Source organism: Sparus aurata, chromosome 18 (assembly GCF_900880675.1).
Source record: "Sparus aurata chromosome 18, fSpaAur1.1, whole genome shotgun sequence".
Lineage (NCBI taxonomy): Eukaryota > Metazoa > Chordata > Actinopteri > Spariformes > Sparidae > Sparus > Sparus aurata.
In genome coordinates, this window is record NC_044204.1 from 22110101 (window position 1) to 22130280 (window position 20180).

At 39.6% G+C, this 20180-nt stretch overlaps 2 protein-coding genes across 3 annotated transcripts; one reads left to right on the forward strand and one right to left on the reverse strand.

Annotated features, from left to right (window-relative positions):
- The first annotated feature begins 24 nt into the window (after positions 1 to 24).
- On the forward strand, positions 25 to 5491 carry uprt (uracil phosphoribosyltransferase (FUR1) homolog (S. cerevisiae)). The gene is made up of 7 exons (XM_030397445.1): positions 25 to 495; positions 2150 to 2192; positions 2271 to 2340; positions 2573 to 2635; positions 3075 to 3236; positions 3865 to 3963; positions 5082 to 5491. Exons 1-7 carry the CDS (start codon positions 248 to 250, stop codon positions 5186 to 5188), a joined length of 792 nt encoding a protein of 263 aa, XP_030253305.1. The 5' UTR covers positions 25 to 247; the 3' UTR covers positions 5189 to 5491.
- zdhhc15b (zDHHC palmitoyltransferase 15b) lies at positions 5411 to 14400 on the reverse strand. 2 transcript variants are annotated; one of them, XM_030397443.1, is made up of 11 exons: positions 14177 to 14400; positions 13736 to 13762; positions 13527 to 13621; positions 13307 to 13427; positions 12611 to 12680; positions 12266 to 12298; positions 12057 to 12177; positions 11729 to 11861; positions 11442 to 11568; positions 10957 to 11075; positions 5411 to 9035 (listed from the first exon to the last, which is right to left on the reverse strand). In XM_030397443.1, the coding sequence occupies exons 1-11, from the start codon at positions 14292 to 14294 to the stop codon at positions 8992 to 8994; spliced, it is 1008 nt and encodes a 335-aa protein (XP_030253303.1). In that variant the 5' UTR covers positions 14295 to 14400; the 3' UTR covers positions 5411 to 8991. The 2 variants fall into 2 exon arrangements, with proteins under 2 accessions (XP_030253303.1, XP_030253304.1); XM_030397444.1 differs by lacking the exon at positions 14177 to 14400 and adding an exon at positions 13852 to 14170.
- Positions 14401 to 20180: the final 5780 nt, after the last annotated feature.

Consider the following 20180-nt stretch of genomic DNA (forward strand, 5'->3'; position numbering starts at 1 on the left):
CAACACGACGGAATTGAGTGTTTAAAGGTGTGTGAATGTACCCCCTAATGGGCAGTCTCTAACTTTAACGGTAGCCTCGCGAATCGGTGCATTTCACTTCAAAATAACGGTCGAAGCTAAAGGAAGAACACGTTGTCGTCTTTGTCAGACAGCGGGCACACAGTCAGTTAAGTGGGTCGCTCGGTCAAGAAACGCCATCTGGCTTTAGCACAGTTTTAAGGGACGACCATTAATCTCGAAACTCAGGATGCCATGCCACAATCAGCAGCTGAACAATGTCAACAGTGGCCAGGAGCACCCAATGAAGCAAGTACGATTCGCAAGCAGCAGCAGCAGCAGCAATAGCAGCAGCAGCAGTGTGCCTGCTGTGCTCTCCAACTCTGAACCAAGTGATGCCTCCATACAGCCTGTGAGCCAAGATAACCTGGGACCCCAGCTTAAACTGCTCCCTCTGAATGACCAGATCCGTGAATTACAGACTATAATCAGAGACAAGTGAGTCCCTTGCTCTTCCGTCTACACATACAGACCACAACAAAACAAAGTGTTATAATAATAACGACCAAGTTACTCTGGTTCAGTGTCAACAGGAAGCATTAGGTTAATCATCTAAGATGTGTGTGTGGTAGAAATACAGTACATCATCACTAATATGAATATGATTCCCAAACAAACGAATAATTTCTCTTAACTGTTGTAGTCAAGCAAGTTGAGAGAATGTATTTTGATTCCAGGAAGAGGCATCATCCTTTCTGAATTACACCCAAAATCCCACACAGTCTAGTTTCATACATACAATATGTTTTATATCTTCTGTTCCTAATTTTAGGTTGCCTAAATGTCTGCTGGTTTGTGTAAAGTAGTGATGCACCAGTCTCATATCTGATGGAAATCAGCACCGATCATAGAGATTATGTAACTGATCCACTTCAATCACAGTCATTGCAAACATCCTTCAAATCCACAGATCATTGTTTAAATTTCCAGTAGATGTCCCAAAGTCTACATGTCTGGGTGATTTGGGGGAAATCTAAGTATGATAATATAATATATCCATTTGATGTAATGATATTTCACTTGAACATCATAGAGGTTCAGTGAACACCTATTAGAAGCTGTTGAATAGGGCGGGAGAATATGATTTTAAAAAATCAGACAGATAATGCGATCGCGAGCTGATTCTTGAATAGCGGAGGTTATCCTTTTTTCATTTTGTTTCAATTTTCTCTAAAGAAACACAATTAAAATCAGGATGATGTGATACTTAATGGGGTCTGTATCGAACAAACATGTTTTCCTACACGTGGAGAACAAGATGTTTAGGCCAGGGCGTCTCTGCAGCACTATAGTACTTTATTATAATCCTGTTCTGTCACACCTTTGGCAAAAAATGACAGCTTCTTGCGATTAAGATATTGCACTTGGCCATATTTCCCTTTCGATAATACTTTGATTAATTGTGCAGCCCTACTGATAAAGGATACACAGTGTATTATGCAATACTTTCAAGACAGTGGTGAGTAAAATTATTTTTCCAACCTTAAAACTTCTCAGAGGGGAAATGAAAAGAAACTGGGTTAAATTACTGTGCTTACTCACTGTCATGATAAATAATAATTTCAACTACAAAGTTATATAGCCCCTCTAGTCTAATGTAAGAAACATATTGTTTTTGCGCTGAATTGTCATCCTAAAAGTAAATCATGTAATTCCATTTCATATATTTATTAGAGAATTAAGCTACTTGTCCATGATAATATAAGCTGTGCCTTGATGTGTGTTTTATTGGATCATAGTTTGATTGATGATTGATCATACTTTGTTTTGCCCTATTAACACTTGTACTCCACTAGTCTGTCATGCTACTGGGTAATTTGGTTCCTTTAAGCGTAGTGGGCAAGTTAGTCTTCAACAGAGCAAGACTATTTCTTTTTGTTGTATGAAAGTCACTTTCAGCATAATGTCGGTTGACATCATCCATCATACATGCAGATCAGTTCTTGTTTATTTCAATTTTGGACATATTATTCACTGCACCAGTTCAACACAATGATTGTAATTGAAAGGGATCACTTCATGCCTAAGGTATCATAACAAGAGAGAAAAGGTGGGTTTTTAACTAATCAAATGTTTATATACATATTTTCAGGACAACTAGCAGAGGAGACTTTGTGTTCTGTGCTGATCGACTGGTAAGATCACAACTTAAAGCTACATGTCGTTGGTGTGTGTGTATGTGCGTTAATAATCTTCATCTTCTCCAACAATAGATCAGACTAGTAGTTGAAGAGGGCTTGAATCAGCTGCCCTACTCAGAGTGCACTGTGACCACGCCAACAGGTGAGGATGTCTTTCTTCTTTAACAAAATGAAGGTCAAAACTTTAAGCTCTAAAGCTCCAACATTTAAGTCCCCCAAGACTGTCCGACAGAGCAGACCAATTATGATAACATAAATGCAAAAATGAGTGCAGGGCTCCCTTCCAGTATTTTACCACCAGCATGTTTGACTGAGTGGGCTTGTTCAGAGCAGCTACATTTTATGAATGTTCCGGCTTCATATTTTCCCCTCAGGGTACAAGTATGAAGGTGTCAAGTTTGAAAGAGGCAACTGTGGAGTCAGCATAATGAGGAGTGGTGAGTTAAACCTTTCGTGCCTCACTTACGAAATTAGAGTCTTTTCCTTTGTAAGTGCATGTATTATGTCGTCTGTGCATATGTGATTTTTGCCGGCTGCACTCAAGCTGCACATTCTGCTCTGCACATATTCATCAGGTCAGGCTATTGTGTGCTCTGGATTGCTTTTTATCAGTAGCCATTTCCTCTCTCTCTGTGAAATTGATTGATCGTATGAATACTAAAAGATACAAGAGAATAATGTTACCTGGGACATTAAGACACATACAGTAACATACACAAAGTGCACAGTCAAAACACCTGTGATTTTGCGAAGGGTATATAAAATCACAAATCACATGTAGGTTCAAGGCATTGTGAAATCACCTGCTCCAAGTGACGAATGTCTTCAAACGGACAACGTTTTGATCCCAGTTGTGAACTGTGTGTCTCCCCACAGGCGAGGCCATGGAGCAGGGTCTCCGGGACTGCTGCCGCTCCATCCGAATTGGCAAGATCCTCATCCAGAGTGACGAGGAGACACAGAAAGCCAAAGTCTACTATGCCAAGTTCCCTCCAGATGTGTACAGAAGAAAAGTACTGCTCATGTACCCCATCCTTAGTAAGTAACAGAAGGCTGCTGAACACGATCCTCAGATGACTCCAGTTTACCACCCTCAGTAGCACATAAATGTCAAGAGATGTCTATTTTTGTGTAAAAACAGTTTAATGTATTTATTCATTTTGAAAAATCTCCCTTGAGTTGACCTTCACCAACACGTCTGCATTTCCACATCACACAGGCCCATTCATACTGTTCTGATAATTATAGCTCTCATGGGGGAAATTATACACTGCCTGGGAGATGGCCACCAAGCTGCTGAATAGCATAATGAGGGCCAACAAAAATAGTATCTTAATAGCCCTGGTTTCCCAGTGTCACAAAGCAGCATTTTCTGCTTTCAGTTTTTGAAAAATATGATGGCGAGTGAGCTAGGTTGAAGGTATGTTTTATATTGTCAGAATGATGGAGCAAAGTGATGCATGCTAACAGGGTCAGACATTAATGTCTGCCAAGTGCCCAGACACATGGGCAGATCAGTCTGCACACAGCCCCTGTTTTAGATAAAAAATACTGTAATGCATCAGTTATAAGCAAGCAATTAAATTAAAGATGCTTTTCATACTAAAAATCAAGTTTTAAAGGCTTCATTGTCAAACCTCTAATCTTCAATGTTCTTTGTTTGCAGGTACGGGAAACACTGTGATTGAGGCGGTGAGAGTGCTGATAGAGCACGGAGTCCAGCCCAGACATATCATCCTCCTCAGCCTGTTCTCCACGCCTCACGGTAAACCATCACATCCACTTCTCTTCAACCACAACCCGCCACTGATTTACTTTTGTTTACCCACCAGGTCACACAGTTAGTCACGAATCTCCCCTCCAGTCTTGATCCTGCTGTATCATTGTCTTCATACAATACGCTGCTGGTAAACACAATGCTGATCAATTAAGCAGTTTAAATGAGTGAGCAAAGCAGCACATTATTTTTAATTGGGCCGGTTATTGGGTTGTCCTGGACATTCTTTCATTTATTTTTTTTTTTTTACTTTTAACAGTATCATTCTACTTGTCAGATTGCCATGCCCTTAAATGCGAGTTCATGATTTTCCAGAGAAGGTTTTCAGATGTTTTTTTAACCCCTTGACTTTTCTCCTAGTTATGTGATTGAACCAAAATTTGCACTTTAACACCAGAAATATTGAAATTTGAAGGGCATGTTGCCATGAAATTTTCTCAGCCCTTTAATGCTGCTAAGAGGAAGAAATCTTTTCATCTTCATAACCCCGCACAACCTCCCTGTCACACCAACCCGTGGACAAGATAGAGAGCATGTGAGAAAACGAAAGGAATCAGCACATCGTCCACCATGAATTCATGTTTAGTCGATTATGTTTACACTCTAACTGCAAAACTGGGTTTGGAACGGTCTTGGCTTTCTGTATTTTTGCATCTGCTAAAAGGCTTAAATTTGGCAAAGTTGTTATTTATACTGACATTCTAGCTTCTGAAAAGACACATTAACTCTCTCTCTCTCTGTGCACTTTATTGCCAGCTGTGGTTTAGGATCAGCTAGTTTTATGTAGTTGGTTTGGTTCTTTGTATCTAGCATTTTAGAAATGTTTTCAACAAGTTAAATTAGGCCAAGACTCATTCGTCTTTGGTCTGTTGTACCTGCCCTTTGTAAGCTCAGCTTTATGTACAGTGCAGCTGTGGCCGACAGAAGTCTGGTCACTAGTTTTTGAGATAGCCTCAAGAACTCATGATGGGCAAAGTCAACAGGCTTCATCCTCTGGGAAAAAAGTAATGTCGAGAATACATTCATGCTGACAAATTACAGCAATTAAGCTTTACTTTTCCTTCTGGTCTTCATACAAAGTGTAACACCTTTTACTTTTCTCATAGGAGCCAAATCTATAATTCAGGAGTTCCCAGATATCACCATCTTGACCACGGAGGTTCACCCTGTGGCTCCGACGCATTTCGGTCAGAGGTACTTTGGCACCGACTAGGGCAACCTGAGGAACATGATCTGCAGATCGCTTCAAGTATATTTTGTCTTGTTTATTTAAATGTATCTCATGTTCTCCTCGTTGTGCCAAATACTGCTCCTTCATCTCCAAAGTTCCTATACTGACAAAAATTTATCTGATCAAATGTATTTATTACCATGTGTGTTTTTTTTTTGCTGTGTAAACTCATGCTAAAGAAAGAAAACAACACTGAAACATATAAAGAGTTCAACTTGGATCATTTTATTCTGCATGTTTCAACAACTGATGGAAAATAAAGACTTTATATTTGTTAACAGACAAGACGGCAGATGTATCAGTACTTTGGTGGTTCAGAGGTGTTGAAAAAGGGAAGCGCCACAATCATATACTCCAAAGACAATTCAAAAGGGACCATACTGTATGTGCTTGAGCAATATTGATCCCCTGTCTGCAAACAAGGGTATAATTTGTCATCTTCTCATGTTATAAATATCCTACTATTTGATAAAAGCGCATTGCTTCAATAGTTGTAAGTGTCACTTCATGGAGCAAAATATACAGACACTGCCTGTAGCAGTTATGAATCGGTAAACTCAATACACAGGAAAATAGCTGAACATTATAACAATAAATAGACACAAGACTACATGGAAACACTCAACATCCACATCTTTCCTAATGTTTTATACATGCTTTCAAACACAGAATCATACCTCAGATAAAAACAACACACAGTTTGAATCAATAAATGAGTTATGTTATGTATTGTATTTCTCAGACATGAGCAGCATTTGATTTGGCTTACCCAGCATAGTAGAAAAACAGATCATGATGAAGCAAGTTAAAGTGTCAAGATCAAACAGCAACAAGGTTTGATAAAGGCCCAGCTTTTGACTCATACTGAATAAACAGGTGTACTCAGTCACAGAAATGGTTTTCAACTAAGTACACAGGCTAAATACACAAGTCCATAAACCAAACAGTCTCCGCGAGAAGAATCCGTTTCATTGGTATTAAAAATTTCAAAATACGTCAACACAGGTAGAAAAAATCTAGAACATCATATTGCAGAGGAACCACTGACCTCTACCAACCAGTGGATGAGGATCAGTCACTATATACACGTACAGTTATCTGCATGTTTAAAAAGATCAAAAGTGAAAACAGGCATAGAAGAACGAATGTCCTCTCTCCATGTATGATTTTGTGAACGCTGATTTTTTTTTCATTTTCCTATCACTCTGCATCCACACAGAAGTGTAACTGTACTCAGGATGGCTGATATGTTAGAAAACAAGATTTTGATAATAAATGTTTTCACAGTATGTCTCGTAAGCTCATCCAAGACTGAAAAAATTAAACAAATCACTGCATTAAATTAGGAATGAAGCTAACATCACTGTGATAATATACAGTATATTCAGGATATGACTCCGCTGAAAAAATTATAAACACCATATTAGAAGTTGCAATATGTAAGAATCCTGTGAAATTCATTACTCAAAACAAATTGAGGGCAGCGCACCGTCAGAATAACTACCAACTGCTGCTATGTGTAGCTACCATTAGCTAGCTAGCTCAGTTAGCCATTACTGTGGATGTGTTGGTACATTGTGGTTAGCATCTTAACTTCAGGAGACATCTCGTTATGTCAAAACTGTTGTTTCTTCACAGTCTGTTAATAATTTTGTTTGTATTTTTTCAACTGAAATTCTTACACATTGCACTTTTAAAATTGACTAAATACCGAGATTTCAACATACATTTTTAGGGATGCACCGATTGTGAGATTATGGGTTGATATTGATGTTTTAAATAGCAATTTGGTGGCTAGGTAATGCAATACTGATTTATTTATTTTTTGTTGTTGTGTAACATTTTTGTTATTTATCCTCTCTTTTGTGCAAGTCTAAAAAAATAACTGTCTTGAAGTGATACAGTCTTTCATCACATCAGCTTTGAGTACAAATTTGGAATCTGGATCCGTGGAATCTATGAAAAAACCTTTATAATAACGGTCTTTCACATATAACGATTGATCCAAAAGCCTTTTCAGCCCACTATCCAACTACCTACTCACTGATATAAAAAAATGTTAGTACTCAAAAAGCCTTGTACATTGATGGCAGGGATGTTTTGAGCCAGGAGCTCATGAATGAGCCAGCTCAAAACTGATGTTAGAAAACAGATAAACATCAGCCACTGCCATTGGTGGATGTGAGCTCATTTGCAAATAGGCCTATAACAGTCAAAAAAAGCGATAATTTGCTGATATATCAGTGCATCCCTATTCATTTACAAATATATAGAGTTGTAGCTGTGAAGCCAAGCCACACATTTAGACAAGTTTTAATTTTATTCCTGTCAACAGTACCATCAGACACTAGCAACAGCATTTCAACTCAAAATTAAATGATGAAATGCTTGACTAAAAGCCTTTAAGAGGTTCTTTCATAAATAGGTGCCTAAAATGTTGGCACAGTCTATTCACAAGCAGGGTGGATACATTCTTTGGAGAGATGCTCTCCCGAAACACAACAATAAATATATTAATAAGGCAATGGTCAAGTCAGGTACTCTAATATATTTATATTCAGTGAAAAAAAGTAAAATCTTAATGCTGTTATATGTTATATTGATGCTATTATGCTGCATGACCCAAACTGTTAGAGACCAGGAAGTCAGATCTATACAAGGCGCCTCTGGAGCGTTACGGGGTTGAGGTCTAAGGTGCAACACTGTGAACTCAAGGCCAAACACTGACACTATAAAACAGTACAGCATCGGACAGAAGCTTCCAAAGTTACAGCAATCTATAATCCCGCAGATGCCAGTGCCTTGAGATGAACAACCAGAGGGAGAGACATCACCCATGGTACAGGAAATAGCGGTTGTCTTTTTGTGTGTGAGGCAGTGGTGGAGGAAGATCTTTTTTAGTATACTATCAATACTACAGTGTAAAAATACCCTTTTACAAGTCCTGCCTTCAAAATTTTACTTAAGTACAAGTACAAAAGTATAAGCATCCAATACTTGAAGTACTAAAAAAGTGCAGGCCCATTTCAGAATTTTATATCTATCTCTATCTCTATATCTATATCTATATCTATATCTAGATAGATAGATAGATAGATAGATAGATAGATAGATAGATAGATAGATAGATAGATAGATAGATAGATAGATAGATAGATAGATAGATAGATAGATAGATAGATATGTATATATACACCGGATTACTTGTAATTATTGATGTGTTAATGTATACATCACTCCAGTGTTGCTGCTGGTAAAGATGGAGCTCACTTGATTTACTTTATATACTGCTGGGTAGCTTCATCTATAATAGTGCAACATAATTTCTAACTTGATTTATAATTTGTATTATATAAGTATCTGCAAAGTAAATGTATCAACTCAACGCAGTACAGTAAAATGTATTAAGTAACAGAAAATTGAATTACTCATGTAAAGCAAGAGCACAGTGCTTGAGTAAATGTACTTAGTTACATTCCACCACTGGTGTGAGGTATTATTATTATCCGAATCAAACTTATACTGTTTTCCAGGAGAGGTGAGGAGAGTTGATGCTACTGGTTGTCCATTGAGTTCATCTATACATCATTATGTAAAACACCCGGCTTAAAGTGGCAATGACAATCCAAATGCAGCTTCTAATCCACATGTTTGGCCCCCTTCATATTTTTTTTCAGTGTCTGAACATCTGCATGATTAGGAATGCATTTGCCTCATGGTACACAGTGTGTGCGATATTATTATACATCCTCTGTACCAGTGGTAATCGTCCTTTGATTGAATAACTACTCCCCCATCTCTATGGTAACGGAGGGGTCTTGGTCCTCAACTGGAATGAAAAAGGGGAGAAAAAAAAAGGTCAGTGTGTATTATTTATTCAGAGTGTTTGTTGTGATCGATTCTGCTCTTACAGCTGTTAACATCATGTTGCATGTGACCACCAGGTGGTAGCAAAATATAATGGTTAAAATCCAAACACAGCAAACTGTTGTGCAGGGGAAGGTTTTTGTTTTGTATTTCTTTTTGTGCAGGGGACGATTGGTGCCACCAGATTACTGAATGTGAACACAAACACGTGCAGTTGTTCGGCGCACATTTGTTTGTCTCCGGGCTTTCTTTCCCAAAGGTAACAGTGCGTCCTCCTAACTGCTTATAGTGGCTGCTGGAAGGTGACTTTCAGAAGATTCTTGTTAATAGTTCTTTATCTGTGTGCTCAATACTGGGACCATGAAAAACTGATTCATGAAAAAATGATGGGGCCTAAGATGGATGCAGATAAGCTGCATTTGTATTTTAAATTTCAAGAGATCAAGTTGACTCATTATTTCATCATCATATTTAAATGTGCTGATAAGGTTTCTAAAGAATAGATTACTAACAACTAAGGCACTAATTGTGCATTTCAGAGTGTGATGCAGTTTACAATGACTGTACTTGTTTTTATGTCTGAAATAGGATCTAGAAAACTTCATTTGGAAAGGAAATCCATGTCATGTTTGAGATTAAAGTAAGGAGGTAACCGCATTTGGCAATTTTATTTTACAGCCCCACCAAGTGCAAAGTAATCTGAGAGGTGAAAATTGTCCAAAACAAACAAAGTTATTGGCTGCACGATAAGGTCATATCTGGAAAACAGATACATCGTATATTTCTGTGAGCTGTGCTGACAATGGCTCTGATGTGTGGTCATTAGCAGTATTTTCTATATGTGGCAGATGCATCAGTGGGTTTGCAGTGACAATAATGCTTGCCACATTTCATCTCAAGCTAAGTGTATTGAAACAATAACCATTTTGGATTTGTAATGCATGATTTGCTGTAGTTTATTAACCTCATTAGCAGGACTGAGTATGTTAATAAGATTATGATGATCTTAGCGGGACACGAGGCATGACAAGAGACTCGTTAGATTCTAACCTTAATTTAGCTTACTAAAATTTAATTTTAACATCATTCAGAGTAGTTTCAAAAATACGGTTACACTATACTAAATTACAAACTACAATTTTACATTCAACTCTTTTTAAGAAAACTTTCAAATCATGTTAACATTGTGGTACACTGCATAGGCTTTTGCTTGAAAATACAGCCACAGTGTTGATAGAAGTGCTGAGAGGCAAAAATACAGTTTTTCTGGTTGTTGTTATTGTTGGTGTTGTTGCTGTGCAGTGTAAAACATAATAGAACACAGAATGCAGTCATTCACAAATGAATGGTTTTACAAAGTGGTTTATGGTTTTTCTGAGCATGTGTAGTTATATCCTGTACACATTCATGTATTTCACAACGTGGTGAACCTCACCCCAACCTTGTTTGTGAACAGCTGAGCTTTTTGAGACTGTCTTTTTCACACTCAATCATGATACAATCACCTGTTTACCTGTTAAATTGTTCCAAAGAGGTGGTTTTTTTTGAACATTTCCACAACCTTCCCAGTCTTTGTTGTCCCTGTCCCAACTTGTTTGAAACATGTTGCAGGCATCAAATTCAGAATGCTCATTTAAAGTTAACATAGATGAAGTAAAACAATTATATTGTCTTGGTATTTGGGGGTAATTTTGGAGCAGGTATATGCCAAAAAGATTGAGCATTTTATTACATTCTGTTTTATTTATGTTTGACACATCATCCTAACTTTTTTGTTATTAGTTGTTTGGAACACAAAATAGCACATTTACTGTGGTAATACACACTCCTCAGTGTGGGTTATAATAATGTAATATTCATATGACTAAATTAAAGTGACTCACCCAGACCTCCGTCTTCAGAGCCGTCATCTGACTCCTCCCACATGTCCTCATTAGCTAATAAGGGGTTCCTGGATTCAGAACTCCGATTCTTCAAGGGGAAGTAGTGGCCGTTCCCCTGGCTGACATGTTCATTGCACAAAAGAAGATAAAAGCTTGTTAAGAAACCATGACCATTACCTAATCCCATCCGCTGACCCCATCCCTCATTTGACAATTTTACCAATACTTCTTCATTTAAAACAACTCAATTTTATATTGTCTATCCACCATTTACATCCCCTGTATTTTATTATATGATAGATTATTTCTATTATTAAGGGTATTTTTGTTCTCTGTGTCTGTATTTTAATTGTGTCTACTGTAAACCACTGTGTCAATTCTTACAGAGATCATTCTAAAATTTAAGAGGTGCATTAAAATGCAAAAAGAGCGGCATCACTGAAAATGAGCAAGACAAGAATCAGATAATTATGCATCTTCCTCACCTTGTGAAGACAGGGATGAACCACAGTCTCCGATCCTCTCCAAATACCTGCTGCAGGTTTCTGCGTATACCAACATTGAAGCCATTTCTGTCTGGTCCAGCGACAAAAACAGGAGCTGAGAAGGCCTCTAGAAAAGGAAAACATGTGATGTTTCAATTCTCCACATCTCCTTTGTTCATAACACAAGAGTCCCTCAAAGCAAATAATTCATGCGTCATTTAGGTAGTGAGAGAGCAGCTAAAAGGGCAAAACAAAGAGGGTTTTCTGATAAATATGTAAACCCTCACCTAAAGTTGATCTGTTTTTGGCTACTAACCAACAGTGGTAGCCAAAGAGGAACATGAGACTGACGAAGAACATGAGCGCCACAAACATGAGGAAGAGGACATGGAACTTTGCAGGCCCATTTGGCAAGTCCCCCTGGGAGAAAGAAACAGGAGAAGTAGAAACTTGAGAAAAATGGTGGGCTTTAAAAAGGTATAACTCACGACAGAGGCTTGAGTTCTCTAATGTTGCAGAGCTGCAACAGTGCTGACTTTGTGCAAATCAAACTGGTCATATGACTCCATTATCAGATGTTGAGCACGAGTGATCATTTCAACAGATGACACTCACCACCCAGAATTTCAGGAAATACTGAAAGACTGTTGCTGCAATGAATACACAGTACAGCATGGAGTAGGAGAGGAAAAGCAGGAAAAACTTGTAGTTTGAAAAGCCCACACAGTTGTTCACCCTAAAAGACAAAGAATATTCTGGTGTCATATCAAAATTCATGTATAAATTCCACTTAAGAGGGAAACATAGGGGAAGTTACTACTTACCAGGGACAGTGATGGTCCATCTTCAAGACACATCTTTAAAAGAAAATGTATTTTTGTTTCTACATATCATGTTGACAGCATAAATTGCCTTAATACCATTCTCGCATCATAAAACTCTTGTTTTCATTTGTCTTCCACTCCAATTTTTACCTCCTCTGACAGTGGTCTGCTGGTTCCTTCTGATGAACCTCTGCTCTGATTGATCATTAGGATATTCTTTCTGAGAGATAGTGTGCCAACAAAGCAACACCTTCTAATTATCACACAAGTCACCGGCCAACAAATATCCCCTTGCCTCGGGTAACCTCTCTAGATGAATGGATTGAGGAGGAAAGAGTGACTTACGTTTCACAAACCGAGCAGTGGTGACAGCGGTCAGGCTTCAGTACCTGGCAGCGGTCGCAGAACCTGATAGCTGGAGACAGGAGGATGGCCAGTTGAATGAGCGACATCTGAGCTGAGCTAACCCTTCCCGTACTTCCTGCAGCCTAGAACTTAGTCTGAGCAATCAGCACTAATGAAAGAGATACATTGGCTGATTACTGTGGATGGGGATGCTCAGGAGCACACGCAGAGCTAATTGCCCTAGCCTACATGCTTTCAACGCACACAAATTATGTGTGAGATGAAAGATTGTGCCTACTATATCTGATTTTTAGGCAATAGTTATAGCTGCACTGATTAGTCAATTAATTGGTCATCTATTTTGATAACCAATTAATCATTTCAGTTATTTTTCAAGCAGAAAAAGCCAATATTTGATTTTTCCTGCTTTTTAAATGTGAGGATTTGCACCTTTACTTGGTCATTTATGATGCTTGATAAAGAGTCTTTGGGTTTTGGACTGTTGGTCGGACAAAAGAAGTAATTTGAAGACATCCGTTTGAGCTGTGGGGAATTTTGACAAGCACTTTTCACATGTTTTAAATATCTTATTGGTTAATCGATTACAAAACCAATCGCTAGTTGCAGTCCTAATAATAAGATATTGATGATGTCCTTGCAGGAGAAAAATAACAATTACTTGACAGGAGAGCTTACCTCCAGACTGAGCTCGAGTAAAGATGGGCAGTTTCTTTGCGATCTCAACCAGGATTTGTTTCTGAGCGTCTGGCCTCTCCTCCATCTCGTATCTCTGCTTGTCTGAGTATGACAGCTGAAACTAGAACAACAAGCATTGTGATCGACACCACATTTGTTTCGTATTGGAAAACTTATTGTGTGGTAGAATAATAAATCAGTAACAATATGTTCAGGGTACCTTTTTGCATGGTGATGCAGGAGGGGTAAATATGGACTTCCAGTAGGTCCAGGAGAACATCACAAAACAAACATGAAAAACCAGTAGATAGGCCACTGAAAGCACAAAACAACAGCAGCAGTTATTTACACAACAAATACAACATTTACTTAATGTGTTGTTTAGCAGCGAGCACTGCTTGTAGTACAAAAGATTAAAGGGTAACTCGCCTTTTTCCAATGTGTTGGTGAGTGTAACTGTAAAAACAAGAACATGACTAAATGAAACCACAAGCCGGATGTCAGAGACGAGCAACAGCACACCACATTGTTTCCATCGACATTACCTTTGATTATTCGAAAGAGGAACGACATTTACCGGCTAACACGACTAGCCAGATTGACAGGTTGTAGCTAAGAGGAACAACAACAGCCAGTATTCATCTGAACACGGAGTTAACACTAAACCTCTTAACATATTTCACTTTTTTTAAAGGCTAAATGTTACGTTAACCAAATTAAAACACACACACCGAACCACTTCCGCCTAGTTTGCTAGCTGCTGCTCGGTCTATATCGTTATTTTTGTCAACACTGCTGTGCGGCAATCTGCGATGTCTTCACTTAAACGGTCCGAATCACAACGAGACGAGCACAGGTTCTCATACTTACACAGACATAGCTCAAATACGTAGGCGTAATACGACCACAACACCACGGAGGTTATTATAAGCACAGGTATCCAAGAGAAAACCCTTTGACAGCACCTCAAACCTCTTGAGAGAGCCATATTCCATCTAACCTCTGCTCTTATCTGCGCTCGACTACCATCCCTGGGATTTATCCATCAGTGACATCGGCGAGCGATTCACCGCCCTCCAGGAGCTAGAGCCGTGTCCTGGGAGCTGATTATGTCAAATGATCATTTTATCAGTGTTCGCTGCAGAAGGTATAAACAATCAAACTGATGATGGCTGCGTTCCATTTAGTTGCTTCAGTTTAAGCTTCTGCAGTTTTCAAAGGTAAATTCAATGCCTAAAATGTGCATTAAGTTTAGGAACCGACTAGTCAGTCAGTGCTTCACTTTTGTCTTATACATGAAAGGAATTGACTCCACTTTAGTTAGATGTGCCAGTTTATTTTACTCCATTTCACTTGCACATTGAGAATTACCTTTACCTAAATCTGTAAAGATCGCCATGTTTACTCCTCATATTACTTCCTTTAAAATAGCCATACACGATCTTTGGGGCTGTAACTAATGTTTTCTTCATTGATTAGTATGCTGAGTATATTCTCTATTAATCATTTAGTTGTTTGGTCCTGTAAACTGTTAGAAAATGGTGAAAAGTCTCGATCAGCCAAAGATGAGGTCCTCAGCTGTCTTGTTTTGTTGTTTTTCTACAAGCCCAAAGATATTCAGTTTACCATCACAGAGGAGTAAATAAACCAGAAAATATTCACTGTTAAGAGGGTGAAAGCAGAGCATTTTGACTTTTTTCTTAATAACAAATTCAAACTGATTAATGAAAGATTAACATATTTGTCTATTCATTTAATAATCGACAACTCGTTAACTGTTGCAGCTGTACAGATGTTTCTTCCATGTAAAATCCTATGAAGCCTTAGGTAGGTAATAAGGTAATAATATAACTTTAATCAAGTAATCAGATAAATGTTGAATATAGAATCTGTTGATTGGCCAAATTGATAGTCAGTCAACCTATAGTGTGCAGTAAATACACTGTATAGACTGTGTATGTATAATTTACTTAATCTTCTGACTAAGCACATTTGTTGTCTGCATTTGGCAGCCATTACAGGCTCTGTGATGTTCTGATAATGCCTTGCCATGCAGCCAGAGTGATCTGGGAAGTGAACCACCAACCCCTCAATTCATGCTCAACCTGCTCCACCACCACAGCTCCAGCTTACATTAATTTGATGGTGGACATTAGAGAGCTGAGGCGAGAGAGAGAGATACATAGGTTCCCAGCTGAACCAGGAACTGATTTGAGTTAAAAAGCACTTTTTCAATTACGTCCTTTTGTTTACTCTTGTGTGTTTCACTTGTAAGTTACACAACCAGCTGGATTTCTGTCCAGATCTCTGCAGGCCACACACACACACACACACACACACACACACACACACACACACACACACACACACACACACACACACACACACACACACACACACAGACAGACAAGAAATTGCCTAATTGGATCAGCATTCTTTGTGCTGCTGCAGTTAATTTACTTTTAACATAAAGAATAATGTTCCCCTTCTCCTTTGAAACACTCAGTGAATTACATCATCATTACAAGGGTTGTTTCTTATTTGAATTTAATGTGATAATACTGCAGGATTCCTGCCCTTACCCAATTTACACACAGCTCAACCTTTAGATATGACTAAAATAAATTAAACTTTAATGATGCTGTGAGGTAACTTGGTGCATTGTAGCAACAAACAGTAACATGATAGAGGAAACAGTACTGGGAATTTATATGTATATATATATATATATATATATATATATATACTTTACATTAAATGTGCAAGGAAGCAGTATCACTGATGGGGTGCAATATGTGTGGGTGGCTGCTTCATCTCTCTAGTGGCCTTGATGTGTGAGCGTCTTCAGTCAGACAGTGTTGGAAGTTGTGATTGATATTTGCACAGTGGCTTCGTGTCACACCCTTGAGGTATGAGGCAGATGCTGTAGGTGCTTTCCTGTGCAGCACAGAGGAGGTAAAAAAAAAAGGATTGTGTGTTATTGTCTCCAGGGTGTCAGGTTCAGCCCTATGACAGCCAGCCGGTTCACTTTGTCTATCCTGTCTGCCTCCCCTGTCGCGATGCTGCCTCCCCCAAACACCAGAGCTAATAAAGCCAAAGGAGCGATTGATGAGATGCACGTCGTATACTGAACAGACCCATCGAGAAGAACATTCTTCCGATGTTCGCTTCTGCTCAGATCTTAAGACACATATTTTTTAAATTCACTTTCTCCTCGTGTTTTATTTTACTTTTACTTGTCTTTATTGTTCTGTAAGAAATGTTATGATTAAATTATTTTATTCCATTATTGTTATTATTATTATTATTACCGTTATCTATAGGTTTAAGCGGCTGCTGACTCGTGGTTGTTCAATCGGGAGAAACAAATGAATGAAGTAAAGGAACATTTTATGACTGCAGATGAGATGTGATGCGACTGAGTCTTCTAAGACAGCCGTTTTTGCTAAAACTGTACAGGGAGATGGGCCCTGACTTGCACCATGGTGGTTGCCGATGACTCTGTTCAGATCAATAGGCTTATGAAATGATGACACTGGTGATGGGGAGGCGGAGGGGCGTGAAAGCAGCAGCATGACTGAAGAAAAGCCAGAGAATCAATTAACAAATAATTGGCAGCAACATGATAGGCCCTAACAATGTAGGTATGTCACTGTGCTATTGAATAGATGTGACAGACTGATATATACAGCTAATATCAATGATCAACCATGAAATAATACAGTCATTTTCACAAAGCATATAAAGAAATACCTCTCCATGTCTAGTACATGATAGTACTACTTGTACTCTGCTATCACCTCATCCTTAAATTTTCTTGTCATGTGTCTGCACAGATTGTTCAGTTGTTTTGTCTGTCAATTCTAAATAGTTTGCACTTACTTATTGCATGTCTGTGTTGTATTTTTATGTTCAGGACGGCAGGAAGACCACAGCCACATCCAGGTGCTTCTAATCTTGAATTAAATATTCACATAAATATATCAATGACAGCCCCAGATAATGAAAGCAGGAGCTATAATTGAGCAAGCGCGAAAGGAGTGAATGAAAGGATTGTATGAGGAATAAACTAAAGGCCCAAGCATGCAAAAGAAAAGTCACACTCACTGAACTTTTAAAGTGAACTAACAGTTTGTTTTTTCATTTTGCTGAGGCTGAGCTGCAGATAATTCTCCTTTCTCAAGTTCAAATTCTCTGCAAGGCTCCTGCAATCACCCCAAAATGGAGAGGCATAAAGAAAACTTCGAGAGGTTGCATGACACAACCTCTCGTCATCTCGTCACACTGTGGAGATCAGAGGAACCGGTTATATGATCGCAAACTGTCCTCTGCCTCCATGACATCTGTCCGTCCTGGGAGAAGGATTCCTCCTCTGTTGCTGAGGTTTGTCCATTTTTCCTCATTAAAAGACATCCTCTGTCCTCATAAGCTGTGCAGATTGTAAAGCCCCTTGAGGCGAATTTGTTATATAAGGATACTATATAAGGATACACAACTGACTTGACTCCACTTCACAGCTCTTTCACACTACTTTTACAGACACAAAAGATGTGCAAAGTATTGCTTTGGATAGAAAAATAAACAATTTACAGTTCCTCTCCACAGCCCCTTTCCATCTTGACATCCTCTCTGTTGTTACAGGCAACCAATGAAAGAATCCCACACAAGGATTGTGCGACGGAGAGCAGAAAATCAGTTTTCACTTATTTGCAAACACTTCCTGCTCACAAATGGACAAAATAATTTTTCTTTAATTGTTCACTTGAAATTAATGTCATTACATCATGGGGCGAAACATCAACAGTACGTGCACTTAGCAGCGGTCACCAATAGGAGGCGCTGTGAGACTGTTTCAAAAGCCAGCAACCTGCAGCCCCGCAGCCACACATCTTCTGAGCAGCTTGCAGCACACCTTTCATCGTTGCTCTTCAGAGAATCCCAAATGTGAACATGAATGTGGTTGCAGTCAAATGTTGGTTTAAGGCGAACTCATTAGCGGTGTTCAATCCCACTGTGTGAGTGTTTAAATCTGCATCAAAGGGGTTTTTTTCAGGTTACTGAGGCTAAATGACAGTTTGTGCTCACATCAAGGTGTCCAATTAGCCTGGTAATTAGACCTGTTTGAACATAGACTTTAGTTTTTATGGCTCACAGTTATCTTTGTAAGCCAAGCAGAAACAAACTGATCTCACGCCAGGACAACCAAACACGGCTGATGTCACCATGAGCGCTGATCTCTGTTTATGAGTGTGCGACTCTCATCTTTAATATTCCCCATTAATTCCTCCTCCGTCCCTTCAGAGAGATGCTGCTTCACCCATTTACTCCTTTTGTTCCCAAGATTTATGACATACCGTCATCCTCTGACGTGGCTGTCCAGAACAATGCGTAACAGCCAGTGAAATAGTCTCCCCCATTACTGAGTGCTGTGAAACTTTTCATCATGTCATGGGACCCCAGAGTCACTGGAGCATTTAACCGTGGACTCTAACAGCCCAGCAGGACTGTTGATCACAGGCTGCGTAGGGAGGCTTTGTGTGTTTCACAGTCCCACCTGCTCTCCCCCTTTTACGTAATGCAGACTCCCTCTCCGCGCTGCCTTCTGGGATAGGGGTGTGAGGTGTGCTGCACCCAATTCTGACCTCCTCTCCTCCATCACACACATGTTCTCCCCTCTCTTTTCTCCGGGCCTGCTCCTTTCCCTAACATCTCCCACTTCAACACGTCGTCTGCTGCTGGCTCTCCATCCAGTTCCTGCTCTTGTTGCCTCCATCCTCCTCCTCCTCCTCCTCCTCTTCTGTCTTTCTCTCTCTTCAGGCAACGGTGTTGGCAGCTGGGCGATGACAGCTCCTCTCTCATTCAACCGCTCACTGGAGGCAGGGAGCGGCCGTCCATCCATCAGCACGGCAGCAAACCCCCCTCCACTACAAAGCCATTGTGACTAGCAAAATAGTAACGGCCTTTCAATCATAACATTTACCCCCGTGTGAGAGTAAAACACAAACAGTTCATATCAGCAGGTCGAGGCAGACTCCTCGTCTCGGAGATGTGTGCGAGCGGAGCCTGTTGGAGGTGCATACCACGCCGCCCTGGTAGTGGTGGTGGTGGTAGTCTACATAAACAGACAGTAGGGGCTGGACGTGAGCCCGTTTGGGGAGAAGTCATGCGTGGCTGCAGAAAAGTGCGAAAGGCCCCCGGTTTTCAATGTAGCACAAAGCAGTCTTAGAGGATCACAATGGCCGACAAGGTCTAGTGTTGTTTGAGTTTGCTCTCGAGCTGCTGCTCACTGTTATGCCTTGAAGATGAAGTGGCACTTAGAGTGTGCATTTCATTTGACCCCTGAGACTCTCATGTCATGCAGTTGTGCTCTGCAGTCACGGCTAGTTCAGGGAATGCTGATGATGCTGCGCACTTGGGAGGGTGATTCATTTGGGAGGTTTCCATGTATGTGTGTGTGTGTGTGTGTGTGTGTGTGTGAGTGAGAGAGAGAGAGAGAGAGAGAGAGAGAGAGAGAGAGAGAGAGAGAGAGAGGAAGAGGAATGTTTGTCTTGTGTGTTTTTCTGCAAGATGATGCAGTCTTTAGTTTTGATAGGATTTCATTCCCTGCATGCTTCAGCGTCTGGACGGGGGAATCCATCATGTGAGCATCCGTTTGAAGTCGATATGGGAGCACATATTGGAAAAAGTCTGCATTCATCCCGGCGTATTGTCATTGGTCTGCGTCCAGGTTGCCCACGTTCAGGCAAAAGGTACACTGTAAATAATTCTGGGCTGTTTCAACTTAAAAGTCTAAGTTCAATTGCTGCCTTAAATATTCGGGTTTGATTTAGGTTGAGTAGTTTAGAATCTTCTTTTACGTTTTCTTTTTGTTTTT